The sequence below is a fragment of the Bos grunniens genome, chromosome 12 (assembly GCF_055505025.1).
Source record: "Bos grunniens cultivar Pamir isolate PY7600 chromosome 12, Bosgru_T2T1.0, whole genome shotgun sequence".
In the NCBI taxonomy this organism is placed as follows: Eukaryota; Metazoa; Chordata; class Mammalia; order Artiodactyla; family Bovidae; genus Bos; species Bos grunniens.
In genome coordinates, this window is record NC_141176.1 from 44,543,580 (window position 1) to 44,571,287 (window position 27,708).

The 27,708-nt window shown below is 36.1% G+C and overlaps 1 protein-coding gene across 1 annotated transcript in view; it reads right to left on the bottom strand.

The window, feature by feature from the left end:
• KLHL1 (kelch like family member 1) overlaps window positions 1-27,708 on the bottom strand; it is a 541,880-nt gene that overhangs the window by 297,739 nt on the left and 216,433 nt on the right. Inside the window, exon 3 of the mRNA XM_086328513.1 lies at window positions 17,628-17,764. Within this exon, the coding sequence (XP_086184639.1) occupies window positions 17,628-17,764 (137 nt within the window). The remainder of the gene's footprint in view (window positions 1-17,627; window positions 17,765-27,708) is intronic.

Sequence of the window (27,708 nt, forward strand, 5' to 3'; positions counted from 1 at the left end):
GCATATGCTAGTTTTTCCTAGTTAATATATATGATCCATATATTAATGAAATAGCATTGTTATATTGTTATTAAATAAAGTTCATTCTTTACTCACATATGCTGTTTTATTTTTTACCTATTGTCCTTTTTTCTGTTCCAGGATCCCATGTAGAGTATCATATTTCATTTAGTCATTATATTTCCTTAGGAAACCCTAGGCTGTGACAGTTTTTTTTTTTTCTTTTGTTTGTTTGCTTAGTGTCTTAAGTTGTGTCTGACCCTTTCTTGACCTTAAAGACTACAGCCTGCTAGACTTCTCTGTAGGTGGGATTTTCCAGGCAAGAACACTGGAGGTGATGGTTTCTTAGACTTTCCTTGTTTTTGATGACTTTGACAGTTTTGAAGTACTATTTAATTATTTTGTAGATGGTCCCTCAATTGGGATTTGTTTAATTATGATTACATTGATATTATGAGCTTTGGGGCTCATCACATCATATCAAGGGTGCAAATTATCAGCATGACATCACTGTTGATATCAATTTTGATTACTTGGGAGAAGTAGTGTTTGTCAGGTTTCTGAATGCTAAAGAACTCTTCCGCTCTCTAGAAGAAAGTACTAATGCACAGCCACACTTAAGGAACAGGGAGTTATGCTCTATCTCTTTGAGAACAGATTATGTAAATGATTAGAATTTACTTATTTATACCAATAAATTCCTAAGGTTGTTTCTTTTTTAATTTTTTTAATTTAAATTTATTTATTTTAATTGGAGGCTAATTACTTTACAATATTGTATTGGTTTCTGCCATCCAAACATCTTGTACTCTATCATCCCATTCTTCTCCTACTTTCAATCTTTCCCTGCATTAGTCTTTCCCAATAAATTGGCTTGCACTGGGTGACGAAAATATTGGAGCTTCAGCTTCAGCATCAGTTCTTCCAAAAAATATTCAGGGTTTATTTCCTTTAGGATTGATTTGAATTGCATGAAGTTCAAGACTTTTAAGAGTCTTCGACATTACAGTTCAAAAACACCAGTCCAGGTTCGATGCAGGATACTGGATGCTTGAGGCTGGTGCACTGGGACGACCCAGAGGGATGGTATGGGGAGGGAGGAGGGAGGAGGGTTCAGGATGGGGAACACAGGTATACCTGTGGTGGATTCATTTTGATATTTGGCAAAACTAATACAGTATTGTAAAGCTTAAAAATAAAATAAAATTTTAAAAAAAACTTTTAAAAATTCAATATTCAAGAAAAAAAAAAAACATCAGTTCTTTGGTATTCAGCCTTCTTTATGGTTCAATTCACATCCATGTATGACTCCTGGAAAAACCATAGCTTTGACTATATGAGCCTTGGTTGGCAAAGTTTTGTCTCTGCTTTTTAATATGCTGTATAGTTTGGTCATAGCTTTTCTTAAAAGGAGCAAGTTTTGTTGTTTTTTTTTTTTTTTTTTTTTTTGAGCAAGTGTTTTTAATTACACGGCTGCAATCATTGTCCACAGTGATTTTGGAGTCCAAGAAAATAAAGCCTGTTACTATTTCCATTGTTTCCGCATCTGTTTGCCATGAAGTGATTGGGCCAGATGCCAGCATCTTAGCTTTTTTTTTTTTTTTTAACTTATTTACTTTTTTAATCGAAGTATAATTGCTTTACAGATTTTTGTTGGTTTCTGCCAAATATCAACATGAATCAGCCATAGCCATATATGTTTTTGAATGCTGAGTCTTAAGCTGGTTTTTTCACTCTCCTCTTTCACCCTCAAAAGAGGCTCTTTAATTCCTCTTCACTTTCTGCCATAAAGGTGGTATCATCTGGATGTCAGAGGTTATTGATATTTCTCCTGGCAATCTTGATTCCAGCTTGTGATTCATTTAGCCAGCATTTCACAAGATGTGCTCTGCATAGAAGCTATATAAGCAGGATGACAATAAACAGCCTTGACATACTCCTTTCCCAATTTTGAACCAGTCCATAGCTCCATGTCCAGTTCTAACTGATGCTTCTTGACCTGCATACAGGTTTCTCAGGAGAAAAGTAAGTTCAGTTCAGTTGCTCAATCGTGTCAGACTCTTTGTGACCCCAGGGACTGCAGCACGTTAGGCTTCCCTGTCCATTACCAAATGCCAGAGCTTACTCAAACTCATGTCCATCAAGTCAGTGATGCCATCCAACCATTTCATCCTCTGTTGTCCCCTTCTCCTCCCACCTTCAGTCTTTCCCAGCATCAGAGTCTTTTAAATGAGTCAGTTCTTCATATCAGGTGGCCAAAGTATTGAAGTTTCAGCTTCAGCATCAGTCCTTCCAATGAATATTCAGGACTGATTTCCTTTAGGATTGACTGGTTGGATTTTCTTGCAGTCCAAGGGACTCAAGAGTCTTCTCTGACACCACAGTTCAAAAGCATCATTTCTTTAGCACACAGGTTTCTTTATAGTCCAACTCTGACATCTATACATGGCTACTGGGAAAACCATAGCTTTGACTAGATGGACCTTTGTTGGTAAAGTAATGTTTCCTCTTTTTAATATGCTGTCTAGTTTGGTCATTACTTTTCTTCGAAGGAGCAAGTGTCTTTTGATTTCATGGCTGCAGTCACCATCAACAGTGATTTTGGAGCTCCCCAAAGTAAAGTACGTCACTGTTTCCATTGTTTCCCCACCTATTTGCGATGAAGTGATGGGACGGATTGCCATGATTTTAGTTTCCTGAATGCTGAATTTCAAGCCAACTTTTCCACTGTCCTCTTTCAATTTCATCAAGAGGCTCTTTAGTTCTTCGCTTTCTTCCATAAGGGTGATGTCATCTGAATATCTGAGGTGATTTATATTTCTCCTGGCAATCTTGATCCCAGCTTCTGCTTCATCCAGCCCAGCATTTCTCATGATGTACTCTGTATATGTTAAATAAGCAGGGTGACAATATACAGCCTTGATGTACTCCTTTACTGATTTGGAACCAGGAAATACAACCAGGAAACAACCAGTCTGTTGTCCTGTTTCTAACATTTCTAACTGTTGCTTCTTGACCTGCATACAGACTTCTCAGCAGGGATGTCAGGTGGTCTGGTATTCCCATCTCTTTAAGGATTTTCCATAGTTTGTTGTGATCCACCCAGTCAAAGGCTTTGGCATAGTCAATAAAGCAGTAGATATTTTTCTGGAACATCTTGCTTTTTTGATGATCCAACAGATATTGGCATTGGATCTCTGGTTCCTCTGCCTTTTCTAAATCCAGCTTGCACATCTGGAAATTCAGTTCACATACTGTTGAAACATAGCTTGTAGGATTTTGAGCATTACTTTGCTAGCATGTGAAATGAGTGCAATTGTGCAGTAGTTTGAGCATTCTTTGGCGTTGCCTTTATTTGGGATTGGAATGAAAACTTAACCTTTGCCAGTCCTGTGTCCACTGCTGAGTTTTCCAAAGTTGCTGGCATACTGAATGCAGCATTTTTTTTTTTTAATTTTTTATTCCTTTATTTCTCATGTGTTCCCCATCCTGAACCCTCCTCCCTCCTCCCTCCCCATACCATCCCTCTGGGTGGTCCCAGTGCACCAGCCCCAAGCATCCAGCATCGTGCATTGAACCTGGACTGGCATCTCGTTTCATACATGACATTTCACATGTTTCATTGCCATTCTCCCAAATCGGGAGAGGGTGGGAAGATTTGGGTGAATGCAGCATTTTAGTAGCACTAATTTTTAGACTTTGAAATAACTCAACTGAAATTCTATCACTTTCACTAGCTTTGTCCGTAGTGATGTTTCCCAAGGCCCATTGACTTAACACTCCAGAATGTCTGGCTCTAGGTGAGTGATCAAAACATCTTGGTTGTTTGAGTCATTAAGATCTTTTTTGTGTAGTTCTTCTGTGTATTTTTGCCACCTCTTCTGTCCTTAATAAACTACATAGAATTATTTCCATAGTCCATGCAATACAAGGACTTGCTATAGAGCTTAACCTAAAGCAGTCTCCCACTCAACACTCAAGCAAATTTTGGCTATGAGCAAAACAAAAATACATATTAAAAAATGATCAACTCATAGTTATACAAGTTATCCAATCATCTACTTTAGGCAACATAATTTGGGAACATATATGTCAAACCTATCACATATATGTTCATTTGGCCATTGCAAAGTTTAATACTTTAGGACATCTTTACATGGAAAGTGTACACTTAATTTCAGCATAGGTAACAATAACCAACCTAGATAGCATATTAAAAAGCAGAGGTATTACTTTGCCAACAAAGGTCTGTCTATCAAGGCTATAGTTTTTCCAGTGGTCTTGTATGGATGTGAGAGTTGGACTGTGAAGAAAGCTGAGCGCCGAAGAATTGATGCTTTTGAACTGTGGTGCTGGAGAAGACTCTTGTGAGTCCCTTGGACTGCAAGGAGATCCAACCAGTCCATCCTAAAGGAGACCAGTCCTGGGTGTTCATTGGAAGGACTGATGCTGAGGCTGAAACTCCAATACTTTGGCTACCTCATGCAAAGAGCTAACTCATTGGAAAAAACCCTGATGATGGGAGGGATCAGAGGCAGGAGGAGAAGGGGACTGCAGAGAATGAGATGGTTGGATGGCATCACCAACTCGATGCACATGAGTTCGGGTGAACTCTGGGAGCTGGCGATGGACAGGGAGGCCTGATGTGCTGCGATTCATGGGGGTCACAAAGAGTAGGACACGACTGATCGACTGAACAATAATCTCTTCAAATTAAATGTTTTTTGAATCCAAGAGAGTTTGATCCAAGGATTTTAATATCCTATTGTTTTATACTTGAAATTATTAGTAATCTGTGCTTCTGGACATTATCTTTTGAATTCAAATCAGACAACAGAAAAAACAGTTCCGTAATGCATTATAATATCTACTCCTGAGACATTAGTGAAGATGTCTGAAGAACACCATTCTGGTTTTCAAGTATTCAAATACACAAAAATATTTCTCTCAGATATTAATATCAGTAAGCTGTGTTTCTGTTGAGTAAATATTAATTTTGATTTTAATAGCATAGCTGTTAGCCTTTTTTCTTTGTCTTAGTGACTGAGAAGTTAAAACAAAATATTGGTATGTAGTTTCTATGAATGCAAACTGAATTTTAAGACATTTAGGATTCAAATCATTCTATGGATATTACAGATTTGAATTTGAATGCCTTCTATTAGGTCTTTTTACTTGAATTTCAAAAAGTTTTATAAACCATGGATACCTAAGAGCAAAACTGCAAGGATTGTTATTATCCTATGGCTTCTGTAAATGGCTTATTAGATTTTTTTTCTTCATTTATTGCTCTACTTCAGTCTAGAAAATATAAGGTAGATTGCAAGGGAAAAGAATAAGAGAATACAACTTCTCATTAGATATACAGCAACAATACCTACATGCTGCTACCTACCACAGGTTCTCAAAGAAGCAGACTGAACTGAAGTTAACCTCAAAGTTGCTCCATCCTGGGTGAGTATATATTTTAGGTACTAACTTGGATGGTTGTGTACTGGGATTTAAAAAGTCTGCAGTTTTGACATTTTGTTCTCTGACCATCTGCCTATATTGGGAGTTAACTATCCTATCTGTGCAAGAGGCCATCCTATGCACTCTGTACACTGGGGCTTCTGAATTGTCAGATTGTTTTTGTTTGTTTATTTAACAGATACTTTTCTTTGGAGTGCTATAGTGGCTCTTAAAATATGCTTAATATGTTATTGTCTAATTTCCTTTTTGTCTTCAGTATAGATAAGTTTCAGAGATTACTATCTTCATTTTCTGACTATTTGCATTCATATTTTCATTGAGATCATCACATCTAAGAATCTATATTTACAATCAGCAATTTTTTATTCCAATGAATGAGAAGTGTAATAGCTATCAAGTATTAGTGAGTACACAACTGATTCTCAAGTAAGCATGAAATCCTTTCCCAGAATGCTACCTAGAACATCCATGTATATATTACTAACATGTCAATTTCTTCATATATATATATATATATATATATTATTGGAGTAAAGTTGATTTAAAATAGTCTGTTAATTTCAGGTCTAGAGCACAGTGAACGTTATACGTATACATATATCCACTCTTTTTTAGAGATCCTCTTCTTATATAGGTCATTTATAGAGTACTGAGTAGAGTTCCTTGTTCTACATAGGAGATTCTTATTAATTATTTATTTTATATATAGTAGTGAGTATATGGCCATCCCAATCTTCTAATATATTTCTCTCCCATCGCTTATTCCATGTAACCATAGATTTTTCTACATCTATGAACCTACTTCTATTTTGTATTATAAATAAGTTCATTTGTACCATTTTTTAGATTCCATATATAAGTGATAGATGATATCTGTCTTTCTCTTCTGACTTACTATACTCAGTATGACAATCTCTAGATCCCTCCATGTTGGTGCAAACAGAATCATCCCATTTTTTTTAATTTTTATGGCTGAGTAATATTATATTGAATATATATACCATGTATTCTTTATTCATTCCTTTGTTGATGGACATTTAGATTGCTTCCATGTCCTGGCCATTGTAAATACTGTTCTCCATAGTGACTGTGTCGATTTTCATTCCCACCAACAGTGTAATAGGTTTCCCTTTTCTCCACACCTTCTCTAGCATTTACTGTTTGCAAATTTTTTTTGATGATGATCATTCTGACCAGTGTTAGGTGATATTTCACTATAGTTTTGGTTTGCATGTCTCTAATAATTATTGATGCTGAGTATCTTTTCATGTGCTTTTTTGAAATTAGTATGTCTTCTTAATCTCAGAAATGCAGATGATACCACCTTAATGGTAGAAAGTGAATTCAAGAGCCTTTTGATGAAGGTGAAAGAGGAGGGTGAAAAAGCTGGCCTAAAACTCAACATTCAAAAAACTAAGATCATAGTGTCTGGTCCCATTACTTCATGGTAAACAGATGGGGAAACAATGGAAACAGTGACTGACTTTATTTTCTTGGGCTCCAAAATCACTGTGGATAGTGACTGAAGCTATGAAATTCAAAGATGCTCTCTCCTTTGAAGAAAAGCTATAGCAAACCTAGACAGAATATTAAAAAGCAGAAACATTGCTTTGCTGACAAAGGTCTGTACAGTCAAAGCTATGGCTTTTCCAGTCGTCATGTATAAATGTGAAAGTTGTACCATAAAGGAGGCTGAGCACCAAAAGTTAATGCTTTTGAACTGTGGTGTTGGAGAAGACTCTTGAGAGTCCCTTGGACAGCAAGGAGATCAAACCAGTCAATCCTAAAGGAAATCAACATGGAATATTCATTGTAATGTCTGATGCTGAAGCTGAAGCTCTGATACTTTGGTCACCTGATGCTAACCCATTTGAAAAGACCATGATGCTGGGAAAGACTGAAGGCAGGAGGGGAAGAGGGCAATAGAGGTTGACATAGTTGGATGACATCATTGACATAATGTGCATGAATTTGAGCAAACTCCAGGAGAGAGTGGGATGACAGAGAACCCGACATGCTACAGTCCATGGGGCCACAAAGAGTCAGACACAGCTTAGAGACTGAACAGCAAATGTCTTTTTTTTGAAAGTGACTATACTACCCAAGGCAATCTACAGACTCAGTACAATCTCTATCACATCACCAATGGCATTTTTCACAGAATTAGGGCAAAGAGTTGTGCAATTTGTATGAAAATACAGAAGAATCTGATTAGATAAGGCAATCTTAAGAAAGAAAAATGGAGCTGGAGGAATCAGGCTCCCTGACTTCAGACTACACTGCAATGCTACAGTAATCAAAGCAGCATGGCACTGGACAAAAACAGATCTATTGACCAATGGAACAGGATAGAAAGTCCAAAGATTATCCCACACATCTGTGGCCACCTAATCTATGACAAAGGAAACAAAAACATACAATGGAGATAAGACAAGGCTCTTTAATAAGTGGAGCTGGGAAATTTGGGCACTGACATGCTTACAAGTGAAATTAGAACACTCCCTAGCACCATACACAAAAATAAACTCAAAATGAATTAAAGACATAAATATAAGGCCAACCACTATAAAATTCTTAGAGGAAAATAGGCAGAACATTCTTTGACATAAATCACAGAAATACCTTTTATTGATGTGATCTAATGAAATGTAAAAGTTTTCCCACAGCAAAGAAAAGCATAAGCAAAACAGAACAACTCTCAATGGGGTTGGGGGGGGGGGGGAAACAAACACTCAAAATAAAAAATGCAAACAAAGCAATGAGCAAGGAGTTAATATCTAAAATATTCATACAACTCATGCAGCTCAATATGAAAAAATCAACCTAATCAAAAAATGCACAGAAGATTTAAGCAGACATTTCTCCAAAGAAGATATACAGATGGTCTTATTTAACTATTTTAGCTTGAAGTCCTTTTGTGAAATAGAAAATTTAAATTAAATAAGTATAAAAAGCAATATTTGTACTCAGGTTTAAATATGTTTAATTTAATTTGATAAATAAAATAATCTGCCCCAAAATTCAAAAAATCATATTGTATAAAAAATGCCCATTTATTATAGACTACATTGCCCAGAAAAACTTATAATTATTAATGACATATATTTCAAAGTATTGCTACTCTTCGTGGACATAAATGCATAAAAATAAAAAATGATACATATTAAGTAAATGTAAAGTGATCTTTTGGAGTATCCCATGGACAGATGAGTCTGGTGGGCTACAGTCCATCAGGTTGCAGAGAGCTGGACACAACTGAAGTAACTTGACATACATGCACAAAGTGATTTTTTATAATTCTTCTCACAGGACTACATTTCCATTACTAATCTAGATTTTCTTTAGTAAATTTTTTTTTTCTATTCTGCATTAACATTTCTCCAAAGAAGAAAAGATGGAGTTTGAACATGCATCAGACATAAGATTCACATGAACACCATCTGGATAGTGTTTTCTCTGGTTGAGGAATGTAAAGGGAGTTCAGAGGTAGCAACAAGGTGCCAGAGAAGAGAGTTTAAGCACACAATCTAAAGGGTCAGAGATAAGGTGCTCCTTTTGGATATCTTGAGCAGGCAATCTACTTTATGGCTGAAACTTGCTTTTCTTATGGGAAGTTTTACCATCTTTTACCTGAACAAGACAAAGCATTTAAAATTAAAGTGCTTAGGGTTCTCATTATAAATTTCTTTTCTCAAGCATGAAAAAAAAGTAACTCCTCATAAAGATGGTGAACCATAAACAATGGTAATTTATAGAAATTTGAAGAAGGGTGCAGTAAAGTTGCAGTTGTTTTGTTTCCTTGTTTTTTTTTCCTTTATTGTTTTTAATTGCATTTAGTTGTTTTTAGATACAGTCTACAAAGACTATCAGCTGTTTCAAGTTAGAAATACAAGGTATTGAGCCATAGTCAAAATTCAACTAAAGGAGTATTTTCAAAGATATGTATTATTTAGAAACATATGAAATTGGTGTTACAGCTTTCCCAATATCAAAATAAACTTGAATATCATGAGACATAACTAAGATGTGTGTGAAACATCCTAAAATAATAAATATTAAACTTCTGCAGTATTTTTAATAATAATTCTTAATTAAATACAAAAATAAAACAAAGTTATACCTAAAACTGCAAAATTCTGAAAGTGAAGCCTTAGCCTATCCTGTCCAAGTCTTAGGATATTTTAATTTGTGCTAAATAAACAATCACTGTTCCCCATTGGGGTGGTATCTACATGCTTTCTAAAGTATGTAATCTACATGCTTATAAAGCATATATATACTTATTAGAACATGTATTAGTTTCAGGTATACAGCTAAGTCATTCAGTTATACATACAGATGTATCTATTCTTTTTCAAATTATTTTCCCGTTTAGCTTGCTATATAATACTGAGTAGAGTTCCCTGTGCTATAAAGTAAGTCTTTGTTGTGTATCCATTTTAAATATGGCAGTGTGTACATGTCAATAACATTCCTCAAAAAAAAAAAAATTGTTATTTTATGACAGTTGATGCTAGGACAATGGAAGTTCACATTTTTCAAACTACCTGGAAATTACATAAGTACATATAAACATCATTCCCTCTCATATTAGTCAGACATAGTGTTCAGTAACATTGCTGGTGCTGCTGCTATGTTGCTTCAGTCATGTCCAACTCTATGCGACCTCATAGACAGCAGCCCACCAGGCTCCTCCGTCCCTGGGATTCTCCAGGTAAGAACACTGGAGTGGGTTGCAATTTCCTTCTCCAATGCATGAAAGAGAAAAGTGAAAGTGAAGTAACTCAGTTGTGTCCGACTCTTTGAGACCAAATGAATCACAGCACGCCAGGACTCCCTGTACATCATCAACTCCTGGAGTTCACTCAAACTCATGTCCATCGAGTCGGTGATGCCCTCCAGCCATCTCATCCTATGTCGTCCCCTTCTCCTCCTCCCCCCAATCCCTCCCAGCATCAGGGTCTTTTCAAATGAGTCAACTCTTCGCGTGAGGTGGCCAAAGTACTGGAGTTTCAGCTTTGGCATCTGTCCTTCCCATGAACACCCAGGACTGTTCTCCTCTATGATGGACTGGTTGGATCTCCTTGCAGTCCAAGGAACTCTCAAGAGTCTTCTCCAGCACCACAGTTCAAAAGCATCAATTCTTCAGTGCTCAGCTCTCTTCACAGTCCAACTCTCACATCCATACACAATCACTGGAAAAACCATAGCCTTGACTAGATGAACCTTTGTTGGCAAAGTAATATCTCTGCTTTTCAATATACTATCTATGTTGGTCATAACTTTTCTTCCAAGGAGTAAGTGTCTTTTAATTTCATGGCTGCAATCACCATCTGCAGTGATTTTGGAGCCCCTCAAAATAAAGTCTGACACTGTTTCCACTGTTTCCCCATCGATTTCCCATGAAGTGATTGGACCAGCTATCCTCATCTTCGTTTTCTGAATGTTGAGCTTTAAGCCAACTTTTTCACTCTCCTCTTTCACCTTCATCAAGAGGCTTTTTAGTTCCTTCTCAATTTCTGCCATAAGGGTGGTGTCATCTGCATATCTGAGATTATTGCTATTTCTTTTGGAAATCTTGACTCCAGCTTGTGCTTCCTCCAGCCCAGCATTTCTCAGGGTATACTCTGCATATAAGGTAAATAAGCAGGGTGACAATATACAGCCTTGACATGCTTCTTTTCCTATTTGGATCCAGTCTGTTGTTCCATGTCCAGTTCTAACTGTTGCTTCCTGACCTGCATGCAGATTTCTCAAGAGGCAGGTCAAGTGATCTGGTATTCCCATCTCTTTCAGAATTTTCCACAGTTTATTGTGATCCACACAGTCAAAGGCTTTGGCATAGTCAATAAAGCAGAAATATATGTTTTTCTGGAACTCTTTTGCTTTTTCCATGATCCAGAGGATGTTGGCAATTTGATCTCTGGTTCCTCTGCCTTTCCTAAAACCAGCTTGAACATCTGGAAGTCATGTATTACTGAACCTGGCTAGGAGTATATTGAGCATTACTTTACTAGCGTGTGAGATGAGTGCATTGTGCGCTAGTTTGGGCACTCTTTGGCATTGCCTTTCTTTGGGATTGGAATGAAAACTGACCTTTTCCAGTCCTGTGGCCACTGCTGAGTTTTCCAAATTTGCTGGCATATTGAGTGCAGCTCTTTCATAGCATCATCTTTCAGGATTTGGAATAGCTCAACTGGAATTCCATCACCTCCACTAGCTTTGTTCATAGTGATGCTTTCTAAGGCCCACTTGACTTCACATTCCAGGATATCTGGCTCTAGGTGAGTGATCACATCATCATGATTATCTTGGTCGTGAAGCTCTTTTTTTGTACAGTTCTTCTGTGTATTCTTGCCACCTCTTCTTAATATTTCCTGCTTCTGTTAGGTCCCTACCATTTCTGTCCTTTATTGAGCCCATCTTTGCATAAAATGTTGCTTTGGTATCTCTGATTATCTTGAAGAGATCTCTAGTCTTTCCCATTCTGTTGTTTTCTTCTATTTCTTTGCATTGATTCCTGAGGAAGGCTTTCTTATTTCTCTTTGCTATTCTTTGGAACTCTGCATTCAGATGCTTATATCTTTCCTTTTGTCCTTTGCTTTTTGCTTCTCTTCTTTTCACAGCTATTTGTAAGGCCTCCCCAGACAGCCATTTTGATTTTTTGCATTTCTTTTTTATGGGAATGGTCTTGATCCCTGTCTCCTGTACAATGTCATGAACCTCATTCCATAGTTCATCAGGCACTCTATCTATCAGATCTAGGCCCTTAAATCTATTTCTCACTTCCACTGTATAATCATAAGGGATTATAGATCAACCAAACAGAAAATTAACAAAGAAACACAAACTTTAAATGATACAATAGACCAGTTAGACATAATTGATATCTATAGGACATTTCACCCCAAAACAATGAATTTCACCTTTTTCTCAAGCGCACATGGAACCTTGTCCAGGATAGATCACATCCTGGGCCATAAATCTAGCCTTGGTAAATTCAAGAAAATTGAAATCATTCCAAGCATATTTTCTGACCACAATGCAGTAAGATTAGATCTCAATTACAGGAGAAAAGCTATTAAAAATTTTAACATATGAAGGCTGAACAACACACTGTGAATAACCAACAAATCACAGAAGAAATCAAAAAATAAATCAAAATATGCATAGAAATGAATGAAAATGAAAACACAACAACCCAAAACCTATGGGACACTGTAAAAGCAATGCTAAGGGGTAAGTTCATAGCAATACAGGGGTACCTCAGGAAACAAGTAAAAAGTCAAATAAATAACCTAACTCTACCCCTAAAGCAACTAGAAAAGGAAGAAGTGAAGAAACCCAGGGTTAGTAGAAGGAAAGAAATCTTAAAAATTAGGGCAGAAATAAATGCAAAAGAAACAAAGGAGACCATAGAGAAAATCAACAAAACCAAAAGCTGGTTCTTTGAAAGGATAGCAGAAGAATGGAGAAGAAAGCTGTGGTATATATACACAATGGAGTATTACTCAGCTATTAAAAAGAATACATTTGAATCAGTTCTAATGAGGTGGATGAAACTGGAGCCTCTTATACACAGTGAAGTAAGCCAGAAAGAAAAACACCAATACAGTATACTAACGCATATATATGGAATTTAGAAAGATGGTAACAACAACCCTGTATGCGAGACAGCAAAAGAGACACAGATGTATAGAACAGTCTTTTGGACTCTGTGGGAGAGAGGAGGGGGGGATGATTTGGGAGAATGGCATTAAAACATGTATAATATCATATAAGAAATGAATCGCCAGTCCAGGTTCAATGCATGATACAGGAAGCTTGGGACTGGTGCACTGGGATGACCCAGAGGGATGGTATGGGGAGGGAGATGGGAGAGGGTTTCAGGATGGGGAACACATGTACACCCGTGGCAGATGCATGCTGATGTATGGCAAAACCAATACAATATTGTAAAGTAATAAATAAATAAAATCAGAACAACATAAAAAAAATTATTTTTTTAAGGTCATTTCATGCTATACAACTGAGAATGCCAGTAAGTGGATGGTGATACATAGATCTTACCAGTTTCAAGAAGAAAAGCAAAGAGCTGCTTCACTCCAATAAATTTATCAATTACTAAACTTATTTAAAGGTTTATGTCATTTTAGTGTTTCAACTTATGTTTCATTTTGTAGTCCCTAGTGTGACCATCTTCAGACAACAAGTGCTCAAATATTTTTAACCAAGTTATTTTTTGATTTTGAAAAACTTTTATATCATTAGCTTGCAGAATTACATACTCTCTGGATTTAATTAAATATTCAAACTTTAAATTTAAGACACTGCTTAAAGAACATTTATAACATACACAGTTACTAAATAGGCTTTTGTTCTGTGTAAATGACTAAGATCACACTCATATTTCCTAATTTAAAAAAATAAATAAAATTCAATAGAAAGTTTTAAAAAGAATAAATCAAAGTTAATCAAGAATTTAGAAAGGCAATAGGAACTCTCTTGCTAGATATACAATTATTTCTAACACTGGTATAAACTTCATTTTCTTTTTATTACTGAACTATTATAGATGTAAAAAAAAAAAAAAAATTGACCTTATAGTGACTTTTATTTTAAGTAGCTAGTTTTAATACTGTAATAATTAGTTGTTATTTTTATAAGTTATATCTTTACCCTTCATATTTTCAAGAACATTTTCTTTAATGTTGTCAACACAAATACCTTATTGGCTTTTTTATTCTATCTTACATATTGCTAATATTAACTTTTATATTATTATATATTTTTCCTTTAGAAGAAATTCTAATTTCATTTGAGCTATTATTCATCACTCATTTATTTATTTATCCAGGTCACTCTTTCTAATCACTAGGGAAAAAATAAAAATTTCTAAATATTTGCTTTGGTTCTTAATGAAATGCTACCACACTCCTGATCCCATTTCTTCTCATTCTAATTTGATGGAGTAGAAAAAAAGAAAGGTAAATAGAGAGAATGTCTTATACTTCTTACAAACTTTACCACATGAATTCTTTAAAGAATGCTTCCTCTTTGTTCAAGTCAAAAATTATTGAACTCTATAATTGTTGAAGCTTATCTCAGTTAATTCTTCCAAGGAAGTTTACCTATTCACTCTTAAATGTTTAATGAGATTATAAAAATAGCTACACACGGTTCTTTCAAACCTAAAAGACTCTCCAGACTCAAGGAAATTGTTTAAATCATTTTAAAGTACACTTACCCATCTCTACTGGATGCAGAACTAGACAGCTAATAATTAACTGTGACTTCTTGAGACAGTTGAACCTCCTTAGTTTCTCTGAGGCTACCCAAACTTCAGAATTCAAGAAAATATTATCATTGGATGACCCTTTAAGAATCTCACTGCTCATTCATTCTTTCTCCTTTTCTGAGATGTGTTTATTTTTAGCCTTCTACAAAGGAAAACCTTAGAGATCAGCTAGTTGGCTAGCTAAATAGACACCTCTTATCTCTTAGATACAGAGATACCTCTTAGTCTTTCTTTTCAGTATCATTGTTTACTTGATCTCTACTGTTGTTATCATTTCTTACATTGTGTATATATTTTAAAAAAGGTACACACTTTCTATTATGACTAACCCCCAATATTGTGCAATATTATGATGCAAATTATTAGCTCATCTAGCACATTTCTATAACAACTGGAAATTTATCAACCTTGAGGTAGGTATGGATATATTAATATGAGCAAAGGCCAGAGTGGCAGAGGTAACCAAAAGGCAGCTTTGTATCTGGTCTGCCCTCTACAAAGCAGAGCCAAATCTGGGTCATTATATTCAGCAGGAAGCTTTGAAACACCTTCCAACTTTCTGTTGCACAATGATAAGTGTCTTTTGACCTAGTTTTTCGCTCGAGGAATGCAAGGCTGCCAAGAAGCCATAGAGGCTGTAAGTGTTGGATCTATGTCTTTATGTTTGTAGAAGGATTCCTAAAATGATTCTTCCCTTTCTAGGAAACAGTAGTGTGATTATGTTATTTGTCTCTTGCTTGGGAAAGTCAGCAATCTTTTATATCATTATATCAAGCTGCTTGCAATTTGAAATCAAACAAGATGGTCTTAAAGCCCCCTCAGCTTCACTAAAATTTAAACAGCCTACTTCTTGACTCAAAGCCTTTGATCTCGCTTTTCTTGGAGCATTTGCTTTAGAAAACTTATAATTATAAATCTTCCTCTGCTTCTTTAAGATGAAAATTATTAAAAAGAAAAAACTGGCTTCTTTCCAGTTATACAACAGGAAGATTTTTCTCAAGGACCTGAAAGCCATCTCTTTGAAAATCCAACATCAAGGGAAATAGCACTCATATATCTCTATTTTTGTGGAATGGAAAGAGCAGAATTTGAGTGGGCACCTTGCTTCAAGTTGTGAAACTGCCTTCTGTCACAAAGAGGAGACAGTTTACTTTTCTTCTAGGTAAAGCCAACAAGCAATGGCCTGTGCTCTCTTTTACCCCAGAACTTAAAAATACTCCCCTAACCCTTTGTTTCAGCAAAATTAAGACTGAATTCTGATCTCACTCCCCTGTTGCAACAGCCTTGTGCTTACCTGATTAACTTTGTCCACTGCAATATTTGCTTTGACAAAATGTAATTTAAAAGTTACTGAGGCTGGAAAATGTATAAGTCTTTCCATCACATTGCTGCCTTGAGATTCAAGTACCCAGAACATGTGTATTTTTTTCCCCCCAAAGAGGTTTATTTTACTGAGTAAGTATAACATTAATAGTAAACTTCTCTTTGTGAGAAGCTAAATTCTCCAAGAGAACAGATTCCTACTACTTCTATAGTGTCTGGTTCTAGTGGCTAATCTTCACAACATAGTGGTTTATTCACTAAATTGTGTGTGACTCTTTTGCAGCACCATGGATTGTAGCCTGCCAGGCTCTTCTGTCCATAGGATTTCCCAGGTAAGAATACTGGAGTGGGTTGCCATTTCCTTCTCTGGGGATTTTCCTGACCCAGAGATCAAGTTTGTATTTGCTGGTGAATTCTTTGCCACTGAGCCACCAGGAAAGTCTGATCTTCACAATGCCATCTCTCATTTCCCTGTAACCAGAAGTACTGCAAAAACACAGCTCCTTTAATTAGGGCCTTGCTGCTTTGGTAATCAGGCTCTAACTTCTCTTTCTTTCTTCATTTCACACTATGATCAAGAATTAGGGCAAAACGAACTACCTGTCACTTCTAAAAATATTACACCAATCCATACTATTTGCCTTTGCTTCTATCACAAGATTTTAGTATAATGCATCCCCTTCTCTTACTAACCTTGAAAGTTATTAAAATGCTTTAAACAAATGTGAGTCATAATAATGCTCTAAATAGCAGGTTTATGCCCTCTAATTTCCTCTTAACATTTGGAATTCTATCATATTTATCCCTTGTCTAACTTTTTACCTCCACGTGGACTGTGAGCTTCTGGAGGGCAAAGACATGGTTTATTCATTAGTTTATTCTCCAGAGGCACAGCTAATACTTGTACATTGAGTAGCATTTAACAGTTATTTGCTAAATTAGCAAAATTATTTGTGCTAAATATAATATGGTGCAAAGGCCAACAAAAGAACATAATAGATCAGAAAAAAGAAAAAATGCTTTAAAAATTAGCCATTTTCACAATTCTAAGTGTCTTCATTTTCCTTTTTAAGCTGTTTGTCAAGTTCACATTAAATTGTCTGTGAAGGTTTTAATACTGAAATAAACATGTTACAAGGATAAAATAATTATTTGAACCCATCATTTCCTAAAAGAAAGAAAATTATAGCTTTTCTTCCTAATGCTCTAAGTTTGGACATAAACAAACTCATATTTAATAATTAATAATCTCTTTTCTGCCTTCCAAACTCATTCCATTGACTATTATTATAAACCAGTTTTTAAAAAATCATTATAAATTATTTGTGGGAGAGAGTAGAACATTTATATATAATTAACATTGGTCATTTCGTTGACAAAGGAAAATGTGGTTTGATTTTTCTCTGTTAGTGTCTCAACTGAAAAAAGAAGACTGATACAAGCTAAGCAGTTTTTCTTTTTTAGCTTTAAAACATATATTAAAATTCTAAAATTCACAAGATATTAACATAAAATTATAATCCATTTACTGTACCTGTATATGCAAACTGGACAAGGTCCCAGAGAGCATTGGGGTCTATGCCTTCCATCTTGATCTCCTCTTGCTTGGCTTCACAAACATCACTTGTAAACATGGCAGCAAAATAGTCAGAGACTGAGCTCAGAACAAGCCTGAAAGAGTCACAGGATCTTATTTAGGCCATGAATGTGTCAAACAAGGATGCAATGAAGGACACTATCTGTCTATCCATCCATCCATCTGCCTATCATCCATCCATTATGTATATATACATATGTATGCATCTATCTATTTATTGCCTTATGAAGTGTACTTTAAAAAACTGATTTAGAAAATTCTGCTCCAACCTTTGGTCACAGAGTATTGTCTTACATTTTCTTCTATATTTTTTTCTTTCAAATTTAAGTCATTCATCCTTTTGGATAGGATTCCAATTTTATTTTTCTCTACATACTTGTCCATGTTCCATGAAACTACTGAAGAATTTCATTTGTCCCAGTGAATTAACGGTACCAACTATATTTCAAATTCGAGTCCTGAATGTATTGTGATCTGTTGCTGACTTTTTTTCCCCTTATTTTCTTGTCCTTGTGCTAATACAATACATTTTAGAAAAAAGCTATGATTCTAAATAGTCTTTATAAGCAGTGAAACAAATCCTCCCTTTTTATTTTTACTTTCATTTAACTATTAGTGGAGTTGTATTCTTCATATGAAATTTAATGCAAGCTCTTCAAATAAATTAAATGGAATTTTAATTAAAATTCATTGAATTTCTGATTTAATTGGGGATAGTTCATATATTTATTATTGAAGTCATCCAATACAAAAGTATAAAATATCTCTCCATGTATTCAGAATATCTTGTCTGCTTTTTATTCAAATTTTTTTTCTAAAATTATCTTTTGTGTTCTTTTTTGATTCTTACATAATTTAGAGTTTTGTTAGTATTATGAATAATAACTTTAAAAAGTTATTTTTTTGGTGATTTTTGTTGATGTAGGATTCATTAGTTGAAACTTTCATGGATCTATCTCTTATCTCACATATTTACTGAAGTATTTTTTATTATTTTTTAATTTTTAATTATTATTATTTTACTTTATAATATTGTATTTTAATAGTCTTTCTGATTTAACTGCTTTGTCTCCTAGGCAGATGATTAAGTCATCTGCTAAGAATCTTGTTTTGACCACTTCCTATCCATTCTCCATAACTCCTTTCACTATGCCTTTCTTTCAGGTTCATATAAGACCTCAATGTTGTGTTAAACTGTAGCCATGTTGGGAGAGAAAATTTGGGTTACTGTCTATCTTAAACAAGTCACATCTAGACTCTTTCTGTAGAATGCTTGCTAAATTTTTGTTGTATGAGCTTTACCAAGTAAGGAAAACACCTTTAATTTTTAGCTTTGCCAAAAAGATTTATAATATGTAGATGCTAAAATTCATAAAATGTCTTTTTTTCTGAATCAAAATTATCATTAGGATTTTTCTATTTAAAGTCATGAAAAATGAACCTGCTATTTTCTTTTCTTTTTTTCCCTATTTGACTCTTGAATAAAGATTATACTAGCCTTATAAAATGAATTGGCAGCTTAAAATCTTCTAAATTATGTATAGCAACTTATGAAAGAAAATAAATAACTTTTCTTTTAAAATGTTCCAGAGCTTACTTGAATAAAATCCTTGTTGGCCTATTTTGGGAAAAAGTGACATATTAGTCCAATTTCAATGATTAAATTAGCTACAAACTTTTTTTATATACTCTTTTTTTCTTCATTAAGGTTTACATTTCTCAAGAATTAGCCCATTTTATCCCCAGTTCCTTGGGGCTTCCCTGATAGCTCAGCTGATAAAGAATCTGCCTGTAATGCAAGAAACCCTAATTCAATTCCTGAGTCGAGAAGATCCCCTGGAGAAGGGATAGGATACCCACTCCAGTATTCTTGAGCTTCCCTGGTGGTTCAGATGGTACAGAATTGTCTTGCAATATGGGAGACCTGGGTTTGATCCATGGGTTGGGACGATCCCCTGGACAAGGAAATGGCAACCAATTTTTGTATTTTTTCCTGGAGAATCCCATGGACAGAGGAGCCTGGCAGGCTAGAGTCTATGGAGTCGCAGAGTTGGACACGACTGAGAGACCAAGCATACATCCAGTTTCTAAAATTTACTAAATTTTATTGTTAAAAAATTATATTCAGGTTTAATTCTACTGTTCTACTCAATTATATTTGCTTTCAATTTGCTCCATTTAGTCTTTTTGGTTTACGTATTTATTTATTTAGTGTCTTTTATTTTATCTCATTCATTTATATTTTAACTGGCTCTTTTTTCTTGCATGTATATGTGAATTTTTTTTAAGTGGTTGCTTTTAAATAGGGGTCAGAACTTTTTCTACAAATAGTCAGTTATAAAGTAGTTTAGGTATTAAGAATCATGCATACATTCTCTAGGGCTTCCCTGGTGACTCAGTGGTAAAGAATCCACCTGCCAATGAAGGAGACACAGAGTCAGTCTCTGGGTTGGGAAGATACCCTGGAGAAGGAAATGGCAACCCACTCCAGATTTTTGCCTGGAAAATTCCATGAACAGAGGAGCCCAGTGGGCTATAGTCCACAGGATCATACAAGAGTCAAATGGAATTTAGCATCTCAGTTGCCCACAACAACATATACTATCACATTTTCCTTTAAGAAAATTCAATCAATGGAAAATGTGAAAATGAATTTTAGCTCATGGTTCATACAAAACCTACCTACATGTTGGATGTGGCCTCTGCATTTAAGTTTGCTGACTCTGTCTAGAGATTACACACTAATTTTTAAGTAGTAACAGTCTACTGTCAAGTAAAATTCACTGTTAGGTTGGTGCAAAAGTAATCGTGGTTTTGCATTGTTGAACTTTGCTGTTTGATACTGAAATACATGCTTAAATAACTGTGGTTATGTTAGACATCATTTTAATGTGTATCTCTCACTTTATTTTTCTTTTTTGCTAATGACTTATTGTTTTTTTTTAATTTTATATTTATTTTAGACTATGGAAATTATGTCAGACAAAAAGCAAATTTCAGAGATTTTTTTTTTTTTTAATTCAAGTTCAAAATGGATCATAAAGCAGCAGAGACAACTTGCAACATCAATAGTGCATTTAGCCCAGGAACTGCTATTGAACATACACTTCAGTGGTGGTTTAAGAAGTTTTGTGAAGGAGATGAGATCCTTGAAAATGAGAAGGTAGTGGCTGGTCATTGGAAGTTAACAGTGACCAATTGAGAGCCATCATCAAGGCTGATCCTCTTACAACTATATGAGAAGTTCCCAAAGAACTCAACATCAATAATTCTATGGTTACTTGGCATTTGAAGCAAATTGGAAAGGTAAAAAAGCTTGATTCAGTTCAGTTCAGTCGCTCAGTCTTGTCCGACTCTTTGCGACCCCATGAATCGCAGCACACCAGACCTCCCTGTTTATCATCAACTCCCGGAGTTTACCCAAATTCACGTCCATCGAGTCAGTGATGCCATCCAGCCGTCTCATCCTCTGTCTCCTTCTCCTCCTGTCCTTAATCCCTCCCAGCATCAGAGTCTTTTCCAATGAGTCAACTCTTCACATGAGGTGGCCAAAGTACTGGAGTTTCAGCATCAGCATCAGTCCTTCCAATGAACACCCAGGACTGATCTCCTTTAGAATGGACTGGTTGGCTCTCCTTGCAGTCCAAGGGACTCTCAAGAGTCTTCTCCAACACCACAGTTCAAAAGCATCATTTCTTCAGCGCTCAGCTTTCTTCACAGTCCAACTCTCATATCCATACATGACCACTGGAAAAACCATAGCCTTGACTAGATGGACCGTTGTTGGCAAAGTAATGTCTCTGCTTTTGAATATGCTATCTAGGTTGGTCATAACTTTCCTTCCAGGGAGTAAGCGCTTTTTAATTTAATGGCTGCAATCACCATCTGCAGTGATTTTTGAGCCCCCCAAAATAGTCTGACACTGTTTCCACTGTTTCCCCATCTATTTCCCATGACACTTTCACTTCAATTGCTGAGCTGGTTGTCATAATATAATTAACTTTTCAACTCACGTCACCCTCTGAAAGTAGGATCCCAAATTTAAAAAAAAAAAAAAATCTTTGCTTCGAAGTGTTGTCTTCTCTTATTCTGTTCAATAACAATGAATAATTTCTTGATTGGATTGTGACACGAGTTGAAAAGTTAATTATATTATGACAACCAGCTCAGCAATTGGACTGAGTGAAAGTGTTTGCTGTTCACCTGAGTCCTACTCTTCGCAATCCCATAGACTAAAGCCTGTCAGGCTCCTCTGTCCATAGAATTCTCCAGGCAAGACCACTGGTATAGGGAGTCATTCCCTTCTCAGGGAGTCTTCCCTACCCAGGGATTGAAGTCAGTTCTCTGCACTACTGGCAGATTCTTTACCATTTGAGCCACTTGGGATTCCCTAGTTACACCAAAAAGAAGCTCCAAAGCACTTCCCAAAGTCAAATTTGCACCAAAAAAAAAAAAAAAAAGTCATGGTCACTGTTTGCTGCTGGTCTGATCCACTACAGCTTTCTTAATCCTAGTGAAACTAATACATTTGAGAAGTATGCTCAGCAAATCGATGAGGTGCACTGAAAACTGTAATGCCTACAGTTGGCATGGGTTAACAGAAAGGGCCCGATTCATCTCCTTAACAATGCCTGACCGCATGTCACACAACCAAGCTTTAAAGTTGAAGAAATTGAGCTATGAAGTTTTGCCTCATCAGCCATATTCATCTGACCCCTCTCACCAATCAACTACCATTTCTGCAAGCATCTGGACAACTTTTTGCAGGTAAAATTCTTCCACAACCAGCAGGGGGCAGAAAATACTTTCCAAGAGTTTGTGGAATCCTGAAACATGGATTTTTACTCTACAGGAATAAACAAATTTCTCTTATTGGCAAAAATGCGTTGATTGTAATGGTTCTTATTTTGATTAATAAAGATGTGTTTAAGCCTAGTTATATTGATTTAGCATTCCCCGCATTTCCTTTTGTACCAACCTAATGCTTCATTGCTGGCCAAGCACACCATGTCCGAGGGCACTAAGGCTGTCACCAAGTATACCAGTTCCAAGTAAATATAATATGCCTAGCCGCTGTTAACGGAGAAGGCAATGGCACCCCACTCCAGTACTCTTGCCTGGAAAATCCCATGGACGGAGGGCCTGGTGGGCTGTAGTCCACGGGGTCGCTAAGAGTCAGACACGACTGAGCGACTTCACTTTCACAATGCTTCATAAACATTGCAAGAACCTCACAACAGCATAAACTCCTTACTTTCTTCTTGCTCAGTCAAGAATCATTTTAAAGAATATATGAAAGTGAGAGTGAAGTCACTCAGTTGTGTCCGACTCTTTGTGACCCCATGGACTGTACAATTCTTGGAATTCACGAGGCCAGAATACTGGGGTGGGTAGCCTCTCCCTTCTCCAGGGGATCTTCCCAACCCAGGGATCGGACCCAGGTCTCCCGCATTGCAGGTGGGTTCTTTATCAGCTGAGCCACGAGGGAAGCCCAAGAATACTGGAGTGGGTAGCTTGTCCCTTCTCCGGTTAATCTTCCCAACTCCAAAATCAAATTGGGGTCTCCTGCACTGTAGGTGGATTCTTTACTAACTGACCTATCAGGGAAGCCCAAAGAATATATGTGTGAAAGTAAAAATGACTCAATTTTGTTCTAAAGAAGTATAAAGATACTGAAGGGTATCAATACCCTTCAAGTGAAAGAAGCTTCTTTAGTATTTCTTGTAAAGAATGTCTGATGATAATAAATTCTGTCAGTTTTCATTTATATAAAAATATCTTGATTCAGCTGCATTGAGAATATAAAGTTATTTCACTTGATATAGAATTCTAGATTGAGAGAAAAACTTTTTTGAGCTAGAAAACTAATATTCTATTATGATCAAGTCTCTATTGTTTCTAATAGAAATGATTTTTCATTCTTATAATTGTTTCCCTGTTTTACTATGTCCTTTATCTCTAATTGTTTTAGTTTTTCTCAGTTTATTTTAGGAGTTAGATTTAGCCTATTATGGCTTAAGTTATATAGATGTGGTTACTTTTTTATTCTTCTTACCATTTTCTGAGCTTCCTGGAGAGGTGGATGGATCTTTTTCATCAAATTTAGAAAATTATCTGTTAATTGTACCTCATTTTTTCACCCAATTCGTCTTCTAACTCTTTTTTGGACTTTAAATCTATGTATGTTCCAATAATTGAGAGTACCTTACATGTTGTTGAGTGAGCTCAGTTTACACTCAATTTTTCTTTTGCTTTGTGTTTTATTGCAGACGACTTCTAGTGAATCAACATTTTTTTTCCCCAAATCTCTGTTAATATCAACTTGCATTATGATATTCATCTTTTTCTCTAGATATTTTCAGAAAAGGCAAGGCACCCCACTCCAGTACTCTTGCCTGGAAAATCCCATGGACAGAGGTTCCTGGTAGGTTGCAGTCCATGGGGTCGCTAAGAGTCAGACATGATTGAGCGACTTCACTTTCACTTTTCAGTCTCATGTATTGGAAATGGCAACCCACTGCAGTGTTCTTGCCTGGAGAATCCCAGGGACAGGGGAGCCTGGTGGGCTGCCATCTATGGGGTCGCACAGAGTCGGACATGACTGAAGTGACTTAGCAGCAGCAGCAGCAGTAAAAACCGAGAAGGCAATGGCACCTCACTCCAAGTACTCTTGCTTGGAAAACCCATGAACGGGGGAGTCTGGTAGGCTGCAGTCCATGGGGTCGCGAAGAGTCGGACACGACTGAGCGACTTCACTTTCACTTTTCACTTTCATGCATTGGAGAAGGAAATGGCAACCCACGCCAGTGTTCTTGCCTGGAGAATCCCAGGGACGGGGGAAGACTGGTGGGCTGCCGTCTATGGGGTCGCACAGAGTCGGACATGACTGAAGCAACTCAGCAGCAGCAGCAGCAGTATAGATATTTTAAATTATCTTTCGTACTTGCTCTAAAGGCCTTTTTCCAGGTTGAGTTGACTGATTCTGCTCTTGACTGCAGATTTACATTCTCCAAGCTTTCTCCCATGTGTCCTTAAGTCTCACTTGTAAATTGGACATTGTGGTCAATGCAAACCATTAAAAAAAAGTAGAAGCTAAGAAGAGAATATGATTTTAGTTTTTAGTTCTTTTTAATTTTTATTTTTTTGCCATAACTTTTTGATAGCTTTAAAAATATGCAGCTATTTCAATTTTCTGATGATTTATTGTTGTTTTAATGTTTGTTAAGATTTTTGTATACTTTAAAATCCTAAGTAGGAATATATTTTAAGATGAATGAGTAACATATTTGACAATATGTTCTGATTCTAAATGAATAGAGAATTGTAAAAAAAAAAAAAATTTTTGAAAACTGAATTGTAGTTAAGATGTGTGTTTTAATCAGTTGTCTAAATTATTCCTGAAACTCTTTTCTGTTTAAAGTGGATTGAAATTAGTGGTATCAGTATAACTTTATGATTTATAGTGCTTATGATTCATAAGTTTATGACTTTTTTCAACTGGAAAAAACCTTCAGTATATACTTCATGAATTTAGGGATGTGATTCATTATTTTAACTATTAATATTAATAGCCTAATTGGTAACATGTTAGAAATATTTAAAGTTATAAGTTTGCTACATATTTAAATGGACAGTTAGTACCTAAACATGTCAACTCTTTATATTCCCATAGGTGACAAAATAATTAAGATACAGATAGCTTTAAATATTTGTTATACATTGATTAGATAAATCAGTGTTAATCAGTTTTATCAAAAGAACTAAATATAACTGAATACCAAAGTAAACTATCATAAACCACAGGTATATGTGTGTGTATATATATATATATATATTTTTTTTTTTTTCTGGAGCATAAGAAATATACTGACATAAAGTTAGCCAGTTAACCAGTTTAAGTATATAAGGGCTTTATTTGCAACCAGGCAACATCCATATAGAGGAAAATATTTAAAAACCTACAGAATTTTATCTTAAATAATGATATGAAATCATCTCCATCAGCTATAAAATACAAAATACTGCTAACTCAGTAAGAGAAGTACAGAAAACTTTATACTGCATTTAGATTTAGTGACACATAAAATTTGAATTAGATGTTAAAAGAGGAACGCAATGCATAACAGAAAGTAATATCTTCATAGGTGAGTATATAGCTTCTATTAATGCAAGAGAAGCAGGAGCAAAAACTGCATAAATAAGTGAATGCCTGCAGTCACACTGGAAAAGTCTCTTATTGAGGTCACTACAAATTTATTTCCTTACAAAGCTATTAAACCTGTCTAAGTCCTACTCCAGGTTATTGTGGAGTTTGACACTGTGGACTTCCCACGCCTTCTCTAAATCCCATTTTAGCTAAGGCAGTGCAGACTTCCTTAGTCTTGTTTTCCTCAAATTATTTGACTTTTCTTACTCTTACTTCTTGACCCTTTCACTGCCTCCAGGTTTTTTTCTTGGGTCTCTAAATTTTGGCCTTAACACTCACTGTTTCAGAACCATGTTTGAGCATGGTCTTAATTATAACATTTATTGTGGTTTTAATCTAGCATCTTATCTAGAATGCCTGTAGAAACTGCTCACTAGATATCCCAGTAGCATTCTTGTATGCCCTCTACTAAACTCAGAGTATTCCCTGGGAGGGCTCTTTTATTTTTACTTCCCTAATTCTACTTGGTGTATTACCAATATATTGAATTTTCACAATATTACGAAGTCATCACTTATGTCCTCTGGCTTTATTGCCTGTAAAATATGACACAAGACCCATCTTTCCTCTTGAATTGGACTGTATGGTTCTTGTGCCCAGACCCCTTTTATGAGGTACACCTATGTTTCCAGCACCAGTGATATTGACACCTAACTGCTTCCAGTTGTCTTTTCTGTGTAGACCAATTGCACTTGGTCTAACAGAGGTTGCCTCACTCCATGTGCTCAGGCTACTCTTACCTCATCTCCAGAATTCTACAGCCTTCCCAACTCTCAGCCTGTGAGTGGGTCCAACAATGATGACTAATAGAACCAAGGTGTGAAGGCTGTCCCTTTTCCTCAGGGTATGACTAGGAGTTAAAGATGAAATGACGGACCTGCTAAGACCACATCCTGGATTTGCTCCTTCTGCCTATCCTGCTCTTCTTCTGAAAATACTTTATAAATAAACTGTGCACACCTGAATTCCAGTCTCTACTCTGCATCCAAATATCCTGACTAATGACACTGTTCAAAGCGTTTCTCAATTCATCCATTTTTTAGTGTTTACATAGTCCTCATTTCATGCCTGAATTAAGTATAACAGCTTCCTGGGGCAGTAGTTAGTTTTTGCTCTGCCCATCTTTTGTACATTTTCTAAACCTGTGCCATTTTTCAGACTGTCTTTGTAAATTATGCTAAACAGACTACTGTAGTCATTAAAGCATTACTTCTATAGCCAGACAGCCTGGGTTTGAATATATTTCCACCACCTATGAAATGCATAATTTGGTTGAATTCTTAATTTCTCCATTTTCTATTCTATGAGAGAAAAATTGGAAAAATAATTTTCTTCCTTTTCAGGACAAAGTGGGTTAGTATATGAGGTGCACTTCAAATAGGGTTTGGCAGATAACCAATAGAGTGAGTGTTAACTAGTATTATTGAAAGTGAAAGTGTTAGTTTCTCAGTAATGTCTGACTCTTTGCAACTCCATGTAGCCCACCAGGCTCCTCTGTCTATGGGATTTTCCAGGCAAGAATACTGGAGTGGATTGCCATTTCCTTTGCCAGGGTATCTTCCCTACCTAGGGATCAAATCTGAGACTCCCACATTGAAGGTAGGTTTTTAACCATCAGAAGCCCCAGGGAAGCTATTATTATTATTATTGACTTGATTAGCTCAGCTGGTAAACAATCCACCTGCAATGCAGGAGACCCCAGTTCGATTCCTGGGTGGGGAAGATCCTCTGATGAAGAGATAGGTTACCCATACCAGTATTCTTGGGCTTCCCTGGGGTTCAGTTGGTAAAGAATCTACTTGCAATGTGGGA